Source organism: Ceratocystis lukuohia (assembly GCF_044167205.1).
Source record: "Ceratocystis lukuohia strain C4212 chromosome Unknown Supercontig3_pilon, whole genome shotgun sequence".
NCBI lineage: Eukaryota > Fungi > Ascomycota > Sordariomycetes > Microascales > Ceratocystidaceae > Ceratocystis > Ceratocystis lukuohia.
This window is the reverse complement of record NW_027263522.1, coordinates 2,167,749-2,187,255: the sequence shown is the minus strand read 5'-3', so window position 1 is coordinate 2,187,255 and position 19,507 is coordinate 2,167,749. Positions and strand designations below refer to the sequence as shown.

General features: G+C 44.7%; 4 protein-coding genes across 4 annotated transcripts; 2 read left to right on the top strand and 2 right to left on the bottom strand.

The window, feature by feature from the left end:
• Nucleotides 1–1,854: 1,854 nt before the first annotated feature.
• Nucleotides 1,855–2,328, top strand: HOO65_030556 (Jerky protein-like protein-like; the record flags this gene model as incomplete). The annotated part of the gene is made up of 1 exon (XM_071000442.1): nt 1,855–2,328. One exon carries the CDS (start codon nt 1,855–1,857, stop codon nt 2,326–2,328), a length of 474 nt encoding a protein of 157 aa, XP_070860235.1.
• Nucleotides 2,329–4,383: 2,055 nt separating this feature from the next.
• Nucleotides 4,384–6,057, bottom strand: HOO65_030555 (Jerky protein-like protein-like; the record flags this gene model as incomplete). Its single annotated transcript, XM_071000441.1, has 1 exon — nt 4,384–6,057. One exon carries the CDS (start codon nt 6,055–6,057, stop codon nt 4,384–4,386), a length of 1,674 nt encoding a protein of 557 aa, XP_070860234.1.
• Nucleotides 6,058–6,409: 352 nt separating this feature from the next.
• Nucleotides 6,410–8,077, top strand: HOO65_030554 (uncharacterized protein; the record flags this gene model as incomplete). Its single annotated transcript, XM_071000440.1, has 1 exon — nt 6,410–8,077. One exon carries the CDS (start codon nt 6,410–6,412, stop codon nt 8,075–8,077), a length of 1,668 nt encoding a protein of 555 aa, XP_070860233.1.
• Nucleotides 8,078–13,189: 5,112 nt separating this feature from the next.
• Nucleotides 13,190–13,882, bottom strand: HOO65_030553 (mutator-like element transposase; the record flags this gene model as incomplete). Its single annotated transcript, XM_071000439.1, has 1 exon — nt 13,190–13,882. One exon carries the CDS (start codon nt 13,880–13,882, stop codon nt 13,190–13,192), a length of 693 nt encoding a protein of 230 aa, XP_070860232.1.
• Between the last annotated feature and the right edge of the window lie 5,625 nt (nt 13,883–19,507).

Below are 19,507 nucleotides of genomic sequence, written 5' to 3'. Positions count from 1 at the left end.
AATCTATGATGTGCAATATCTCAAGCAGGAAGTTACCTGAAGCTTTTAGTGCACCACTATCTGCGCAAGTCATACGATTATCCGCAAGGATCGTCGACCCTGATGGTCAAGCATACTATCAGAATAAACTGGGCAATTAATGCGGTCCTTGTACGTGCTAGGTAGTGAGAGCCAACAATGCAAAGCTTTAATCAGATCTTAAGACGCGGTTAAGGCTGAGTCATCTGCCCCACTAACAGTCAAGCGCCCTCAACTGTGTGCCGGCACAGCTCAACAATGATTTTCCCTACGCCCAGGTGATCCTCGCCCACGCATCTCCATCCAGTCCTTCGCTGCATAAAACATTTTACAACCCTATCAAAACATGTGAAAGCTTTTCACCTCGGCCCGATTAATCTGCAGCAGCTATGAAAAAAGGCAAGTAGTTTCCACGTCAGTTTCCTCATGTGATAGCATTGAAATCAAATGTTGAGCACGTCAATTATCTAGTTACGAGACGGCGGCGAGTATATACACGCAACGGACGATCAAGAGCTGCGTGCAGTATGTAAAGCATTCAGCATTAGGATTTAATGAGAATGTATGATGAACTTGTAAAGATAGTTATGGATTGCATCGCCTTTCCCTCACGCAGTCCCTCGACCAAAGTTTCATTTCTAGCAGCGTTCAGCTTTTGTAACTGTGCAACAGCCCTTGGAATTTCGGCCCCGGCCTAGTACGAGATACAAACGGGTTTTCTTTTCCTTCTTTAAGGAAGCCACTTTTGTAGCTTAGTGAAAGGGTAATGTCGTAGCCTAAGTAATTAGCACTACGGCAATATATTAGAGTGGACTCATCTACACTTTTGTAGGTGAGAAAACTTTCACTCAGTTCTGTGTTACAAGTTCTGCTTCGGACATGAGGTTTTCCAAATGTATCAAACAAGCTTATAGAGGATGTCTCACGACAGTAGTACCGAGGCTAGCTGGTAGATTTCATGGTCTACGCCATGAATAAGGTATGGGGCGTTTGCGTGGATCGCTAACCAGGCTATCTAGAAACAAGCGGCTTCGACCTTTTGAGGTCCACTACACAAGGCTGGTCAGCCCCTTTCTACGGAGAATTAGTTATCTAAACTAGCCAAAGCAGATTCTTCTCCTTGGCTTTTCGCAGAGCGCCCGCCAAGACGACGCGGCTAGATCTCATATGACTATTTAACAAGTGCATATTGCAGCTCTAGCAGCTATGCAAGGGCCCTCATTAGCGCTTTTACCCCGACACTTGACGATGCTACCCCATAACTCTCAACCCTCTTTACTAAGAGCTATCCGCTCGGGCCTAGCCACACCGACCTCATCGAGAATAACATTCACGCATTCAAAGCTACAGGCAAGAGTGTAGGCATTCTCGACTAGAGAGATACCGAGGTTGCTCCGTTTAGGATGTCACTGGGGGGAAAGGCTGGAGATGAGGAACCAAACTACCACATTCTCTTTCTGCCACACATGACAACAAAGTCTTTATCGTTAGTACGAGTCTCACAACAATGGCTGAGTCAAGGCACGACAAGACAAGACAAGGGTTTATGATTCTTATACAAAGATCCGGAAACGTGGTCGTTATCGTCTTCTGATCCTTGATCGCGATGAAAGCCATCACTCGGGCGACTTCGAGACTTATTGTAGGGAAAACGATGTCATTACGGTTTGTACACCTCCTAACTCGTCCCATTTGCTTCAACCTCTCAATGTTGGGTGCCATGGGCTACTCGAAAAATCGTACAGTCGAGAGATAGAGCATCTTACCAAATGCTCTACAACCCGCATTACAAAGACCGACTTCTTTTCGGCCTTTCATGCTGCCCAAAAAGTAGCCATGACGGAGGTCGTTATCAAGGAAGCGTTTAGAGAGGCCGGGCTTGCTCCATGGGACCCCGAAGCTGTTATATCTAAACTGGATACGCAGCCCCAGACTTCAACCTCTGTGGAGGAAGAGGCGGGCCTCCCAAACCCATTGGTCTCAGAAACACCAGGGGCTGTTCTCGGGGCTATCTCGCAGTTGGAACACCTTGAAAGAGAAATTAGAAGAGATCAAAACAACTCCCCAGCTTCAATTCTTGCAGCACTGAAGTCACTTGCCAACGAAACAAATGCCGTTATACATGAGATTGCATTGATGAGGTACGAGTTCGAAGACCTTCGACAGGCCAGCGATACACTTAGTGAGCAGCACAGAGGAAAGAGAGACCCCTCGCAAAATAGAGAGAATATGACTGTAGGAGAAGAAATTGAAGGAACTGACCAAGTGGATATTGATATGCAGATACAGGCTGAATCGTCACGACATTGAAGTCAGGCACAGGTGGCAAAATCAAAGGAAGGTGTGGAAAAACAGGACATTATGCAGCAACATGCTAGGCAATTACCAAGGCCTCTAGAAAATAGTATAGTAATTAGTTTCAATTATTAATTAGATGCCTTGCCATCTATTCATCTTCATTTTCATTTTCAAGGCAGAGATTTTCATGACATGTGCTTTCCTGTGGCATTTGTCCATCAGGTACATCCTCTAATTGGGTCTCTATCACTTCATGATATCCCGGAGGTAGCCAACACAAGCAGATGCAACTTCCTACTTTGATTTTTCAATGTATGTTTTCCATATTCTTGTTCGTTGTTACCTATCCATCCTTACATTGCTAGCCCCCGATTTCTGATCTTGTTACGTGTTCCTTCCATCAACTTCCAATGGCCTTTAGTACATTCTCATTTCAGCGGTCGCATGAACTTGGCGTTTTTTTGTGTCTCGAGCTTATCTGGAGCTATCTCATCTGCACTGCTTTGTACTGATTTACATAGAAACCTATGGTCCCAGGGCATAAGTACTACTTGCAAATCTATCATCTAACAAGGTGCTTCACGTCTGTCAGAAACAGCTCTAAACTACCTAGGCTCCTCAATACAACACATCAAAAACGACGCTCTCCACAAATTCATTTTCCTGCTGCGCATCATGAGCTTCAATCCTAAGCAAAGGATATCCCATCGAAATTTGTGCAGCATTTCGAGATTCCAAGTTCAGGGAGATTGCCCTTGATGTATCAGCGACTGCAACATGAAAAACAAATGCAAATCCAGAAAGTGACTGTGCAAGGATGTCCCCCTCCCAATTTTTTGCGGCAGGATCATGTCAAAACAAGAAGTTGCAGTCATCTCACTATTTCAATCCTTATAGTCATAGATTTGTCTGTTCCATGGACAACAATTGATTCCCAAAGAGATTACCAGAAAGTCGCTTGGGGTGTGATTTTGTTGCATGGCGCACTATACATCTTAAGTGGGATACCATACATGCTCCACTTCTTCAAAACCAAGACCCATAAAAGGGTTAAAGGGTTGGCACCTCATGAATCCTCATGACGCTTTGATTTGATTTGAATATATTTAACGTCTACTGGAACACAAATCCTTATGATGCAATACAAAAGGAATGAAGTCTACAGATTTTACATGAAGAATTTCAGGTTAGCCTAGTCATCTACATTGTGGTGGAGATTCCAACTCCACACGGACTAACATCGGGTGAATACATGATGTGGTGTACGTGGCACACGATGTTGTGAAGGGATTTAGAACTTGGCCCTGAATTGACTCGCATAGTACAGTACACATGTCACAACATACATAATTTCCTAGGACTGAACATGTTGAGAGGAACTCTGCGATTTTGATGGATAAACTTTGGGTAACCTGATAAGAACATGACTTGTCGGAGAAAAGAGGAGGTAGATTCAAGTGTATTTTATTTGAATATATTTAACCTCCACTAGAATCACTAAGATCAAACGACGCCGGACTAATTACCGGACAGAATTGACCCTCTGCAAGGCTGACCACAAATCTCCGGCGGAATATGTAACTGTAAAATGAGGGATAATTAAAAAAAAACTTGATATCTTTATAAGCTAAAATAATCATCAAGTTGCTAACACGACATCATGTTGAGAGTGAACTCTAGTTTAGCAAAAAGGTGAAGATCCGCCTATCGAGCTATTTAAATACTAGCCAGAACTTGAACCAAGATTGACCATGCCATCACTTAGCACTAGATAATAAGCTCATAGTTGTTTCATGTCTCAAACTAGGGTCTTTAGTCCCACACAGGCTTCCAGATGCCAAAAACAAGAAGCAAGAGAGGGAATAGGAAGGAACCATATGCTACTAGATTTTTGTGTGCTGGTTGAACAGTGGAGACACAGGTTTGTTCAGCTGCCTGTTTTGGAAAGAACCTAGCAAGCGTAGTGGTGGTGGTAAGCTTGTGTGACAAGCAAGCATACATCACAAAGGTTTCAACCTACCTCGAAGCCGGGCCTGAAGATAAAAATGTGAGTAAATATTCCAACAACTAAATTGAATCACTGTCCTCTTCTCCAGATATCTCGACAACTATTTCGCAAGTTCTTGCATTATGGCCCGTCTTGCCACATCTTCCACACCGCCTTTGCCTCGCCTGCCCCGACCTTGCCTGACCACCACTTCTCGATAGTTCGTCCGCTATCTGCGCATCAATGTCTTCCTGATCAATTTCATCTTGATCAATTGCTTCTCTCGCTTCATCTGCTATCATCTCCCCTCTATCCTGTAGCCTGGTTCTTTGTGCTCCGCGCCGCTTTCGAAGTGCCTCATTTGACTGTCGAAGCATCTGGTTCTCGGACTTTAGTAGTGCTATCTGATCCTCTATCGCCTTAGTTTCCTTGGAAAACGATTTGAGTGCCTCAAGAGTAGACGATGGAGAACTACTGTGATGTCGCCTGACGCTTTTTTCGAGGTATTCAGATTGAGTAGTCTCAGGCACTCTCTCCGGCGTCTTTGAAACCCAAGGGTTGGGGAGGCTGGCATCCTCCTCGGCTGGTGTCGGCGTCCGTAGCTGCACATCAAGTTTAGATATCACAGTTTCTGGATCCAAGGGAATAATCCCAGCGCCTCTGAAGCCCCCCTTGATATTGCTTTCGGTTATGGCAGCTTCGTGGGCCGCATGAAATGCCGAGAAGAAGTCCGTCTTGGAAACATGGGTTACCGAGCACCTGGTCAGATGCTCGATTTCGCGACTATATGCCTGTTTTAGTGGCCCTATGCATCCTACATCAAGAGGCTGTAGTAGATGAGACGAATGAGCCGGTATACAAAGCGTGACGATGTTATTGTCTTCACAATACTTCTCAAAGTCGACAGAGTGGTTACTGTCATGCCCATCGAGGATGAGAAGACGATAGCGACCAGTTGATTGAGCTTTGGTGTGTCGATCAAAGTGTTTGAGCCACTGAAGAATTATATCATTGTCGGCACGGCCATTATGGGCCATGGCAATAGCCCAATCAGTCGGGAGACTGCCTTTTTGGTACAAGTCGGCAAGGTGGTGTTCGCCTGCAACCACGATGAATGGTGCGATCGCCCAACCTTCGCCATTGATCGCCTGAATGGCTGTAGCCCATTCTCGGTTTCCGGCCTGCACTGAATCCGCCTTTCCACGTTTTTCTGTGCCCATGACAACCATTCCACTTGTAATGGCGCCAACCATGAAGCAAGTATCATCGAAATTGTAGATATCGGCTAGGTTTATACTGTACTTCGTGATTGTGTTCTCCACGAGCCTGAACCAATCACGAATAATGGCAGGATCTTTGCATTTGGATCTCCTGTGATAGTATTGACGATTGAAATATGACTTAAGGTCTGGGTGTCTCTTGACGAAGTTGAAAGCCCAGCGCTTTCCGACAGGTGACGCGTCGCGGTCGGCGAGCAGTCGGTTGGCCATTTCTTCAACTCCACGCAACCTCGGGGGAAATCCTCGTGAATCCAGGTCCAGTATGAACTGGGCAATAATCTGTTCCTCCGGATCGGAAAGCTTACGTGATTTAGGGGTCCAATCCTGTCGAGGTTGGATACCCCTCTGTCGGCGCCACAGTATCATACGGCCGACTTCGTAAATTTCTGCAGCACGTCGGAGCTTTAATTTCGGGTCATTTTTAAGGGCCTTCAGGGCAAGAAGGATTCTACCTTCAATATTCGGGTCTGGCATAATTTTTCGTTGAGAATTCATTGATCAATACTAGATGATGCAAGTTGAGGGATTTTTGTCACGCATGCCTGATTGTCACACACGTTAGTTCAAGTGGCAGAGGGTATTGTAGTACAAGACCTATTGAGCGTTTTACGTACGGCTGAATATCGGCTAAAAGGCAGTGTCGCTGACACTAACAACCTCACTAGCTTAGGCTGTCATGATAACAGTTTCCCCACCTATCCTAGTCAGCCTCGATGTAAGGGTTAGTAATGTACTTGATAAGGATGGATTGCATCCATGTATGCGCCGCAAAAGTCCCTCAACCTTCAAACCTGTCATCTAATCATCTATTTATCAAGTGTTTAGGATGCCACAACCAAATACCGAGGCTAGAACTCTTCTCGCCCTTCGAGCTCTTCAAAATGACCCGAAGTTAAGCATCCGACGCGCCGCAATAGCTCATGAAATTGACGAGCGAAGGCTGCGTCGCCGCCGGAAAGGCATTCAATCTCGATGTGATTGGGTCCCTAAATCACGGAAGTTTTCCGATCCGGAAGAACAGATTATCGTTCAGTTCATTCTGGACCTGGATTCGCGAGGTTTCCTCGCGCGACTACGTGGAGTTGAAGAAATGGCGAACCGACTGCTCGCCGACCGCGACGCGTCACCAGTCGGAAAGCGCTGGGCTTTCAACTTCGTCAAGCGACACCCAGACCTTAAGCCGTGTTTCAACCGTAAATACGACTTCGGGAGATCCAAATGTGAAGATCTGACCATTGTTCACGATTGGCTCAGGCTCGTGGAGAATACAATTGCGAAATACGACATCAACCTAGCTGACATCTACAATTTCGATGAGGCTTACTTCATGATTGGCAACATCACAAGTGGAATGGCTGTCATGGGCACGGAAAAACGTGGAAAGGCGAATTCGGTGCAGGCTGGAAACCAGGAATGGGCTACAGCCATTCAGGCGATCAATGGTGAAGGCTGGGCGATCGCGCCATTCATTGTGGTTGCAGGCGAACACCACCCCACCAAGTGGTATAAAAAAAGCAGTCTCCCGACTGATTGGGCTATTGCCACGACCCATAATGGCTGTGCTGACAATGATATAATTCTTCAGTGGCTCAAGCACTTTGATCGACACACCAAAGCTCAATCAATTGGTCGCTATCGTCTTCTCATCCTCGATGGGCATGACAGTAACCACTCTGTCGACTTTGAGAAGTATTGTGAAGACAATAACATCGTCACGCTTTGTATACCGGCTCATTCGTCTCATCTACTACAGCCTCTTGATGTAGGATGCATAGGGCCACTAAAACAGGCATATAGTCGCGAAATCGAGCATCTGACCAGGTGCTCGGTAACCCATGTTTCCAAGACGGACTTCTTCTCGGCATTTCATGCGGCCCACGAAGCTGCCATAACCGAAAGCAATATCAAGGGGGGCTTCAGAGGCGCTGGGATTATTCCCTTGGATCCAGAAACTGTGATATCTAAACTTGATGTGCAGCTACGGACGCCGACACCAGCTGAGGAGGATGCCAGCCTCTCCAACCCTTGGGTTTCAAAGACGCCGGAGAGAGTGCCTGAGACTACTCAATCTGAATACCTCGAAAAAAGCGTCAGGCGACATCACAGTAGTTCTCCATCGTCTACTCTTGAGGCACTCAAATCGTTTTCCAAGGAAACTAAGGCGATAGAGGATCAGATAGCACTACTAAAGTCCGAGAACCAGATGCTTCGACAGTCAAATGAGGCACTTCGAAAGCGGCGCGGAGCACAAAGAACCAGGCTACAGGATAGAGGGGAGATGATAGCAGATGAAGCGAGAGAAGCAATTGATCAAGATGAAATTGATCAGGAAGACATTGATGCGCAGATAGCGGACGAACTATCGAAAAGTGGTGGTCATGGAAGATCGGGGCAGGCGAGGCAAAGGCGGTGCGGGAGATGTGGCAGGACGGGCCATAATGCAAGAACGTGCCAAATAGTTGTAGAAATGTCTGGAGAACAGAATAGCGATTAGTTGTAGTTGATTTAATGATATGGAATAATTTTATTGAAGCTCTTGTGTTGAAAGTTAGGAAGAGTGTGTCTGATACTTAGATGCAGTGTACACATATCAAGTACGTTACTCGCATCTAGGAGGCCTTATTCGCGGGTACCCGCAATCATTACGTACGAGGGCCAGCTCTACCCTAGTATCAAGCCGCTCAGATCCAAGACTTTTCACAGACGCTCTTTGTCACGTCCAAATATCATAGGTTCAAAGAGGAAATTGGAACCTATTAGAATGGACCCAAGGATCCCATTTACGGATCAATTAGGATGTATACGTCGGACTTGCCCATCTTAGATAGTCAGTCTTCTTTATTTCTTTTCAATAATGATTATGACACTGTTTTGCAACACATTACGTACGACCGCATTGAGATACCTGCTGAACTTTTGTATTCTTTCCGTGATTCATTTCGTTGGGTACTTCTTTTCTAACCTAGTTACGCTCCCAGGAAGCTCGTAAGGTATGGACTACCTAGGCCATGGAAGTGTGAAAAAGAAGCCCTATTGTAGGGAGAGGGATATTCAACAGAGTAGACATGACGATGAGAGGCGGTATTTGACGCTAGGTTGGGCTTGAGATTTCTTTCATTGTGCCAATGAGTAGCGAGTCGAGAAGTGTATCTGGGTTGGGTGGTATGGTATGTAGTAGCTTCAGGCGGGGACACTGAGGACAAGAGAGCCGAGATATATATCTAAGAAGTAATAGTACAAAGTTGTAGGATGTATTAGATGTCCTTAGAGTAGGAAGAAGAGGGATCTGTGACTATTGGTTGCTGCTACTTTAGCTAATTCTTAGTTGAAGTGCGGATCTTATCCAAATTATTTATTCCTCACCTCAGTGTCTAGACTGAGCAAGTGGCTTTGGAAAAGCCCTTTATGTCTGATATTAACTCTAACGTTTGGCCGAACCTAGTCAGTGGCAACAACCCTGGTAACACTAACTCAGATTACTGACAAGAAAAGGCGTTTGTCACGGAATAGTGACTGAAGGATAGGCTGTCTTTGTGAAACTGTGACGGAAGGATAGTTTGAGGCGCGATCGTGGCTAAGCGCCCGGATTCATAACCCAGTATTACATTTTGATAACAACAACTTAGAAGAGATATTTTATTCTTCAATCTCAAAGGCGGGTTCCTACAAGGGCCTGTGCCAAGCCAAGAACATAGCTTTGGCTGCCGGCAACTTTAATATAATGGATTCTAGAAATAACTCGTAACAATGGACAAAATTCACCATGCCATCTAGTGATCACAAGTAGTAGAGAAGAAATTATGTTTGAGCGAAAACACGCAGTGAGACGAGCTACCAACAAATATTAAATTAACTCTAATATTCATGAAAAACTCAAGTGTCGAAAAGCTCACCAGGGAGATAGAACATAGGCTACAGCCGCGGCTACTGCCTTTGGAATGGGCATTGACAAGTTTATTGAGCCAAGGAGAACGCCAAAGCACCAGACTTGAGCTCCCCAGAACAAAATATATTGTTTCGAGCCGGCTAGAGGGGGGATGCTAACGTTTCGCTCCGGAACTCGGTCCTCTAAACAGGAAAGATAGATTTTTAGGTAGACAAGAGCGACCTGAAAGGCGATTGCCCTTCATAACAGAATACTTTGGCTTCCAAGGGCGAAAGAGGACAATGCTTTCCTCTCGAAACTCTGTACCTCAGACTGGAAGGAGGGATATGCTGTGAGAGAACAGGAGCATTTTAAGATTGGAGAAATTCAAAAGAATCGAAAAAAGTGGGTGATCCCCGGGACGAAGTACGCTTACTTGACCCAGCCAAAGAAGAGGAGAGCAATGCTTTCCACCTGAAACTCTGCGTTGCAGACTAGAAGGAGGGGGATTTAGGGTGGGGGCTCCATCTCAACTTTAAACAGACTAGGGATCGACGGCATGGCAGGCGAGAAAGGCAAGGGAAGGAGGAGAAAAAGAAGGCAGAAAACCGGTTGCTGCGAAGAGGCCTAGAAAGTGAGGAGACCGTATATGAAAGACGGAAAATGATATGCCTGCGCCAATTGTCGTCGAAAGCTCGAGTTCAAGGATCTCCAAGCAGATAAAATCTAGGTCTTGCCTATGTCATTGTTCCCCCAATGAGCATTGACAAGCCCACGGGATCAAGGGAGACACTTCAGCGCCGGGCAGGGACCACTCAATGCCAATTACTTAGGCTCGAATCCCACAAGATAGGACAGAAATGCCATGTTCTCGGAACTCTGTGTTTCGAACCAGAAGGAGAGAAGATCGAGGGAAGATGCCATTTCTGCGGTGAGCACATCAGACACAGGCCAAAGCTGAAAAAGAGGAGAGAAGAGAAAGAAGGCGGAGCAATTAGCAAGGGAGCCCCAGCCAACCATGCAAGGAAGAAAAAATGCAAGGTGTTTTGTAGCTTTGGATGTATGAAAACGATGGTAGCTTTTCCATTTTTCCAGATTGATTCAAGCGTAGAACGATAGGGGATTAAATATCCACGGAAGTCAACAGATGAGTACGTCCGTCAGAAGACTTCATCTGATTGAGTAGATGAATGAATACACATCCAAACGTATCCTTGGGTCCTGCTTCAAGTGTCCGCTCAGGCTTGTTTCTACAGGTGAGATTAAATAAAAGATCGGCTGAAGCCAGACAAGTGGAGATAAACTTTTACGGCTACTTCGCATTATCAATTGTTTGAATACACATTCTTTATACACTATTTGCTTTGCCGTAATTGCAGTGTCGAGTCTTGGTACATGGTGCTATTTGTTGCCGGCTATGTATGCTGCACAAGCTACCCAAGAAATGCGTAGTCTTAGAGTAGCCTGTCAAGAATTGCCTCAGGAAATCAATCTAGGCGGCTACTTCACTTAATCGAACGCCTAAATTCTTGCGGGCCGCGAACTACACATTAGTTAGCCGCGATTATTGTCCGGATACCTAGTATACGTTCCCCTTTGTTACTGGCCAAATGTGCCGCTTGGATTATCCAGATGCTGCAACAAGCTCTGTCATTAAGAGTGACCCGCCCTGTCAAATGAGTCTCAGTAGGTATTTCACCTGATTGAGTGGCAAGACAGCAAGTGAATAGGCGGGGGACCACAATCTAACTCGCTGAGCTACAGTTGCTGTTGAGAATCAGTAGATGCTGCTGTTTGTCATTTGTTATGTTTGTGGTACCTAAGCCGTTCCGACTATATTAGAGATTGAAAGGCACACGTTCCTACAAGCGGGTCTCCGCATAAGTATGCAAAGACCCTGTATGATATGCATATACGAACTATAATGTAGACAAGTTAAAAAGACAAAGTGTACTCTTGAATCAGACAGCAAAAGCGCTACATTGTAACGTTCAGGTTAGTATGCTTTTGTGTCACCATGGCGTGTTTGGAATAAGCTACACAAGTGAATCCTTGAGTGGTGTAACTCCAAAAATAGTTGTTAAGCTCTGGAGAAGTCGTGCTTCAAATAACATACCAAGAAGCATCAGATTAGATTAGACATGCACTAGTGCGAGATTTTGGCCAATGGGAAAAGGGGATAGACTAACTATTGATTGTTCAACTACAGGGCAAAAAAGAAGAGGGCGCCCCCTAGTAAGTGTCATTGCAATAGCTGCAGCTAGGTTTTCTCCAAATTCTTCTGTCACTCCTCCAAACGCCAGACTATACAAGACTAAAAAGCGTAACAGATACTATCCATCAATTCCTCACTCAATGCTTAGCTACCACGATATTTCTAGTCTACGAAGCCTACTCCCCAATGACCAGGCACAAGATGGAAAAGGACAAGTTAACAAAGCCGGCAAAAAGACATTGCCGCAAATTCAACGACTATCCAATTGCAAAGCTGTCACGTGAACTAGCGCACTTCTGTCTTTAATCTCTGTCCTTGATTCGACACGTGTAATCGTAGATTCCACTTCCAAATCCCCATAGCCCTCATATTTGCATACTCATACATCTAGAGCTCTAGGGCGATGTTCTAGTAGTTCCACTTTAAACAGTACGCTACCAAGTCACCATAACTAGATATTATGGCCATAGCTACCCGTTGCAGCCTCTTCATATGTTCAAGAATGCTCAGGTGCTAGAAATTTAAGAGGTCTTGCGTGAAGATTTTGGCACGTTCTATGCGCTTTAGCCTTCTGGAGGCCTATAGTCGGAAAATAGAGCAGTTGATCGCCCGCACGTTTCAACGACAGAGTTTTTCCCGGCATTGTACGCCGCGCATCACAAGCTACTATGACAGAAAGAAACACCAGAGGCTCTAGAAGAGTTGAAGTCATCCTTATTGACTCAGAAAATGTTCTCTCGAAGCTTGATGCGCAGCTACGGACTCCACCACCGGTTGAAGAGGCTACTAGTCGGGGCGATCGAGGGAAAGGCGCTGTGGAATATGTGGCACCCAGACATAATGCAAGAACGCGTCGAGTGGTGATTGAGGTGGCTAGGGAAAAGCGTGGCGATTACTTTCAATTGTTCAGATAGTTCGTTGTGCTTTTATAGCGATTTCTATTTTAGACGTCACGACTTTTGATCCGCATGCTTATCATGTGCGTTGTAACTTGAATTTTTCTTGGCTTTAATTTCCAATTTCTCTTATTGCAAGCTTCTTCATCATTTGTTTCTCGGCTTCTTTGCACTTTTCTTCTTTCTCTTCTTCGATGAGCTTGTCAAACGAACTCTGCTATACTGGCTAGTAATCAGGCTAGGTCGACATGGAAAACCCGGACCCCCGAAGCAAGTGGGGCGCCTCGGACTTGAAAGTTCAATCCTAAGATGACTAGCAACACCCTGCAGAAGGGGGATAAATGGGAACATCATTAATTATTGCTTGACATCGATCCGTGAAAATAACAAAAGGAAGCTCTTGTTGGTATAGAGACTTGAGGTGTTGCAATGCCCATAAATAATCATCCTGCGTCTCCCATGAGAGGAATGCGAATGCGATGCAGACCGATTTGTTGGAGGAATCAGCTCCAATCATATCCAGGAGCGGCATAGCATACCAATTTGTCTTATTTGTACAAACAAGTAACAAGACATCTGGGTTTTCTTATAGATATGCTGTGGAATCGGGATGTGCAAAGAAAAAAGCTGTTAAACAGTTTTCTGAATTACCCGATCCTGGCACCTACCTGAAGCCTTCTTTGTTGAGCTAGTCGATGAGCTTTGCCCTAGACCTAAATCCCGTTTCGCAGCTGAGATTTGGTTTTCAATGTCTTTTGCTGTTGCAAGGGTATCTGACTTATTATAGAGATACGTCTTTATGCATCGAGAGGCAACTCCAGCTGCGACTAGGTCCGAAATGATAGTTATGTCCTCCTTTCGGAGAGCACGATGTATGGGATGTGCAGATGCGTCGTCGCTTGGCGGATGATTATGCTGGGCAAATTCGCTGCCTGGCCGGTGAGTTAGAGTCCAGCTACCGTCATCTGCAGATTCTTTGGCTAATACTGAAAACTTGCAGCTAGTTCCTCGACTTGAAGTTCGGCGTTTTCGTACAGTTGAAGGGTTTGGCGGCGCTTGAGTACGATCGCAAGCAACAACAACTTTTGTGCGACCATTTTTAGTCTTTTTAGATTTTCCAGTTGTGAATGCATAGCCTCGAGGTTTCGCCCAGGCATTTGCAGCAGCAAAGAGAGCTTCGCGAGACTCGTAAATCCCTTCAGGGGGAAGGATATCGTCTGGAAATTGACTGATTTGTAGCGCCTCCGAGTTGTCTGCTACATCATCTGCTGTGTTGTTTGCATTTACAGCATTGAAAGCGTTTGATACAGCGTCTGACTTCATCTATAACTGATGTATCTGGTGTATTTGGTGTATTTGTTCAATTTAGAGTTGTGTATCTCCTTGCTCCATTTGCTGTATCTAATCTACATTCAAAACACTGCTCACATAAGCTAAAATTGGTTATGTAATCCAAAAAAAAAAAAGGCAGTTACTACGTGGGCATCAGGTTTTTTCTACACGGGCATCGGGCTTATGTGGGCATCAGGCTTTATGCACTCTGATTGGCTCTAGCATACAGGTACAAGGCCCATAAAGGCAGTGAAGCATGTGCACTAACAGTGGGCCAAATCTCAAGGATTCTTCACAAGTAGCAACACTATAGTTGCTGTGAATTTCTTCTTCTAGAAGGGCCATTTCACAACCTTTGTCTCTATACTATTTAGTTGAGCTGCCTTTATACCTAAATATAACCACTTGATTCTCATTCTCTAAATACAATGCAATCTGCCTCTCTGTCCATTAGATATAAAGCTTGTTATTCTTCAGTATCTTTATCTATCCTTCTCTAGATGTCAGCTACACCCCTTCTTCCTATTCTGAGAGGATTATCCCCCAGCTCCCAGGGACCTCAGTGTCTATACAGCCATTCTCTGCCTTACTTTACTGGCTGTCATGAGGTTGTTTTCCTGAGTATGTGCAGCTACATCATAGTACTTAAAAGTAATAACATAGGATAAAGAAATCATATATCAGTGAAGTCTTCAACACAAAGAGTATCCTGTCCTTTTTACATTTCTTTGTATAAGTATCAGCCATAGAATTGGCCAGGGGAGAGAGGTACATTGGCAGAATTCCAGAGCATAGAATGCACCAACAGACACATTTCTAGCCAATCAGAATGTGTAAACTTGATGCCCACATAAGCCCGATGCCCGTGTAGAAAAAACCTGATGCCCACGTAGTAGCTGCCAAAAAAAAACAGGGGGGGGCGAAAATAGGAATGGGGGGGAGCGGATGTAGGCGGCGCCCCCCCTGTTTTGGATTACCTAATCAATATTTTGCTGTGGAGCCCAATTGGGTCACGGGTACCCGTGGTTTTAAAATCACACGGGGCCCGTGGGACTTGCGTAAACTTCCGTTTTTGGCACCATTAATCGCCAACACGACGCGTAAAATCGTGGCACTAACGCTCTTTAACCATGGAGAAGTAGGTAACGCAATAATGGATCGAGCCTGGGGGGAGGGCGCAGAGAGCCAATCAGCTGGCCAAAGCGGGCTGCAAGAGCGAGGGCCTTCTGGTTCCAAGGGCGACGATGTTACTGACAGAAGCAAGAAGATGGAGGAACGGAGCCTTTTAAACAGACTTCTACCACTCAATAAAAGAAAACAGCCGAAAGATCAGAAATCTTGGTGGAGCGCTGAACCGGCCGAAACCATATGACGCCAGATAGATGAAGGGGCTACACAGAAGTACGGTCGCCCTCATCCTAGCAGCGCGCTTCGGGGATGACGACTTCGAAGAGTATCACGTGCGGCTCAACTACCCAAATGCATAAATACAGTGCCCGAGAGCCAGACGCCAGTTGGAACTTGTCAATCAGCTAGCCATAACTGGCGCATCAACCAGCACATGGCTTGCTGGGCGTACGTGGTGCGTATTAGCAGTGATAGGACTGCCGTTAATATAGGATGTGCTTGTGGCCCCTCGTACTTTCGGAGAGGTTCTCAGGCGGAGGCTGCTCTGGTCGGGAACTGGGTTCTGGTCAGTCTAGGTTATGCCGCTGTTTGTTTGCTTTTCCTTTTTTTTTTTGCCCTTTTATGCTTCAATCATGATAGAGCGGAAACGAGCAACAAGTTAACTTGAGAAGAATTACGCTTCGCTCGTTGAAACTCTATAGCGAAATCTGGAGAGGGTTAATTCTGTTCAGTAGCCAACCTGGCTTCGTTTCCTCTCTATGATTCCCGTAGACGTTAAATATATCCAAGTTCAAGTTCAGGGAGTATCGTGATGTTGTTCTCTTCACAATGTACCTCAATGGTGGCTTTCATAGCCATCAAGGATCAGAAGACGGCAATGGTCGTTTGACTAGGTTGTTGTTTGTTGATTCAAGCACCCAACCCACTTAAAACACGTCTTGTTGTTAGTCTAGGTTTCTATACTTGTAGCGAGAGCTCAACAGCGTAGAAAATGAGTTTGTTGATACCAGCTAGCGGGGTGAGATGGCCCGGCGACCGTCTTAAATGAAAGCATTTATTTTAGTCTACCTCGCTCTCATGCGCTTGTGTTTGTCACAACACTTGTAACAGGAGTCCTCGGTAATGAGATATGCCACGCAAAAGCGTTGCAAGCTCCAGTTATTATCCAAATTTGTTAGGAACCCCGTCCTTTCTCAAGGTGATTGATGTGTTGTGGCTGGCAAGTAGTGGATTACACCTCGAAGTCGTGAAGTAGATGTATGTGATCAAAAGTATATTCACTAGATGCTCATTCCTATATCCGATTTTCTACATAGTTTAGAGATAATATCGCTTCAAAAAGGGCTACCAATATGCCGGTCAAGAAAAGTACTGGAAGCGGCTTCGTAGGTCGTCGTTACGTGGCGTTGGAGACTTGTAATTGGGCCACTTTGCAAAGGCGAGAGTGATCTATGACTTATTACATGGCTGCAGAATCCTCCGCGGCTGAGAGACAAATGATTAGATGGAGTTATAACACATTAAGAGAACTTTGACTAACCCACTTCTGCTGCATCTCGCAAGCACTTCAAACGAGTTAGTACCCGCTATGGCTATCAGTCTTAATACTTGTGAAAGCCATCCATAACTGCCTTTTTTTGAAGAGGCGCATATGAAGCCATGTTATTCTTTAATTCTTTAGAATTGCTAATAACATACCAGGCTTACCGAATTTCAATTACACCATTCTTTTTTCAAACTAGCCACTATAGTTCTTACATTGATACCATTGGTTCTATCTCTCCATCTACAGCTTCTCATTTCTGCACTTAACCTGAAACTATAGCAGGATCTACTCATTTCAAAGACACATAACGTAAGTTACAAGTGAGCGCCTAATCCAAGTGAGTGCCTAATTTCTTTCCCACCTACATTCAAGATTCTTTCATAAAAACACAATAAAGCATCTTATTGAGTAAAATTGATTTTTATTCTCTTCTTTAGATGTCTTGACACCAATCTAACATGTTCTTGAGTTATGACCAGCCTTACTTAATCTTCCACACTGCCTTTTCCTTGCCAGCTCTGACCTTCCCTAACCACCACTTCTTGATAGTTCAGCCATCACCTGCACATTAACATCTTTCTGATCAATTTCATCTCTTCCCTCACCTGCAGTGAGCTTTCCTCCATCTGATAACCAGGTCCTTTTTGCTCTACACTGCTTACTAACAGTCATGTTTGCCTGTCAAAGCATCTGGTTCTCAGACTTCAATAAGGCATTCCAATGCATTATTTCCATTATTCCCTTTGAAAATGACCTAAGTGTCTCATGAATTCATGAGGGAGAGTTACTTCAATCATGCCTCACTTGTCTTTTGAGGTATTCAGATTTTTAGCTGGCCTCAAGCACTGTCTTTGGGGTCTTTGAGACCCAAGGGTCCAGGAGGCCGGCCTCCTCCATAGCCAGTGTTGGAGTCTGTAGCTGCACAATTTGAATACCTCGAAAGATGAGTGAGGTGGCATCAAAGAAGCTCCTTCATCAATTCTTAGGGCATTTAAGTAACTTTCAAAGGGAACAAAGGCAATAATGCATGACAATGCCTTATTGAAATCTGAGAACCAGATTCTTCAACAGGCAAATGTGACTGTTAGTAAGCAGTGTAGAGCAAAAAGGACCTGGCTACAGAATGGAGGAAAGCTCACTGTAGGCGAGGGAAGAGATGAAATTGATCAGAAAGATGTTGATGTGCAGGTGATGACAGAATCATCCAGAAGTGGTGGTCAGGGAAGGTCAGGGCTGGTGAGGGAAAGGCAGTGTGGAATTTATAGTAAAGCCAGTCATAACTCAAGAACATGTCACATTGCTTCTGAGATATCTAGAGAAGAGAATAACACTTAGTTTTAATTGATAAGATGCTTTATTGTGTTTTTATAAAAGAATCTACAATGTAGGTGGTAAAAAAATTAGGCACTCACTTGGATTAGGCGCTCACTTGTAACTTACGTTAAAAGATATATGACAAAACATGAATCAGGCATTATCCAAAGTAGTCCAGAATCTTCTAGTGCTTCAAGAAGTCAGCCTATAATAAAAGGCTTTTTTTACCTCTTCACACAGTCTCCAAGAGAAACATTCCCAAGTTAGACATACCTGCAATACATAATTACACTTTGAAGATCGTGAAGGCCTGGTGTAAAAAATATCAGAATTTTTGAATCTCAATTATGCCAAGAGTTGAGAGTGTTCATTCTCTATTAAACATCCCTAAGGCTGACCTTGAAATTGAGGGCTCTCTATCCAATCGACTAAATCAGCTGCTAGGTAACGTAACGAGCCAAGGCGTTGTTGTGCGCCTCCATAAGGTGCTAAGGTAGTAGTTAACCCAAGAGCACCAGGGAAATTAGCACAATGTTTGTATTAACTGTTTGCAGTCGGATCATATAAACCCTATGTAGCTATGTAGTCAAGTTGAGTTCCTGCCCTATTTAGGAACTTTGGGTTACACAATCATTGTCTTGAGTATCCAACTCCGAGATTTTTTATTAGCATTTCCGTTTCAAATCATGACTAAAATAGATGAGGACAGATGATTATGAAATATGGAGGAAGATATGCACATGCTCTAGACCCTACTCTCCCATTTAATGGTGAACGATACAGCCGGACATGCTCATCAGAGACCACTTTGAATGTGAGTGCCAGAAAGGCTTTGTGTAACAGTTTGCACTTACACACACCTGCAGCTTTTTTGGCGTAGGGGCCCGTTTAAACTTCTGCTAGAGGACGAGAAAATTCGGGAGGCTATATTCTGTTACGCCGTATGACAGTCTCAAACTGTAAAAGCCACTATATATCCCAGTGATAGCAAGACTACGCAACCTACTGCGAGCGCATATGGAGTAACTTATCAGACTGAGATCAGCTCTAGGGGGACCAGGTTTCCCACCTTCGAGTCCAGCTTTAGTGTATCAATAGCCGACAGTGGAACATTATATTAGTCTGGCAGGAGCAAGGATATGGAGGACACCCAAGGCATATTTTGAATATGAATGATTGAGGAACAAATGGAAAGGATGCCATCCACTTGAAGAACGATGATCTTTCTTCGCACCCCACTTAAAAAGGCGGGAGGGGAGCACTTCTCAACTTTTTTTTCCCAACCGTGGGCTAGGGGGGCCTGTCAGAGTTGAATGTTGATCCTCAACATCCAAGTCGTGTGACTGCACAGTATATAACCCGGCTTAACAGAGGTTTTTTTGGCCAAACTAGTTGTATCACGTCACATCTCTGCTTTTTTTCCGATAATGGCTTCGACATCTCCCGTAATGTCCTTAGCCTGGTTAAATGAAGCACTTGCTTATTTAGCAGAGTTCTCATATCTTCCGCAAGGTCGTCTTCATACAACAACCATGATATACGGCGGCCCAATGATACCTATACTGACACTGGCGGTGATAAAGGTAACCGCATCTCTAGAAGTTAAAGGCTTTGGCGCAGTCCATCTA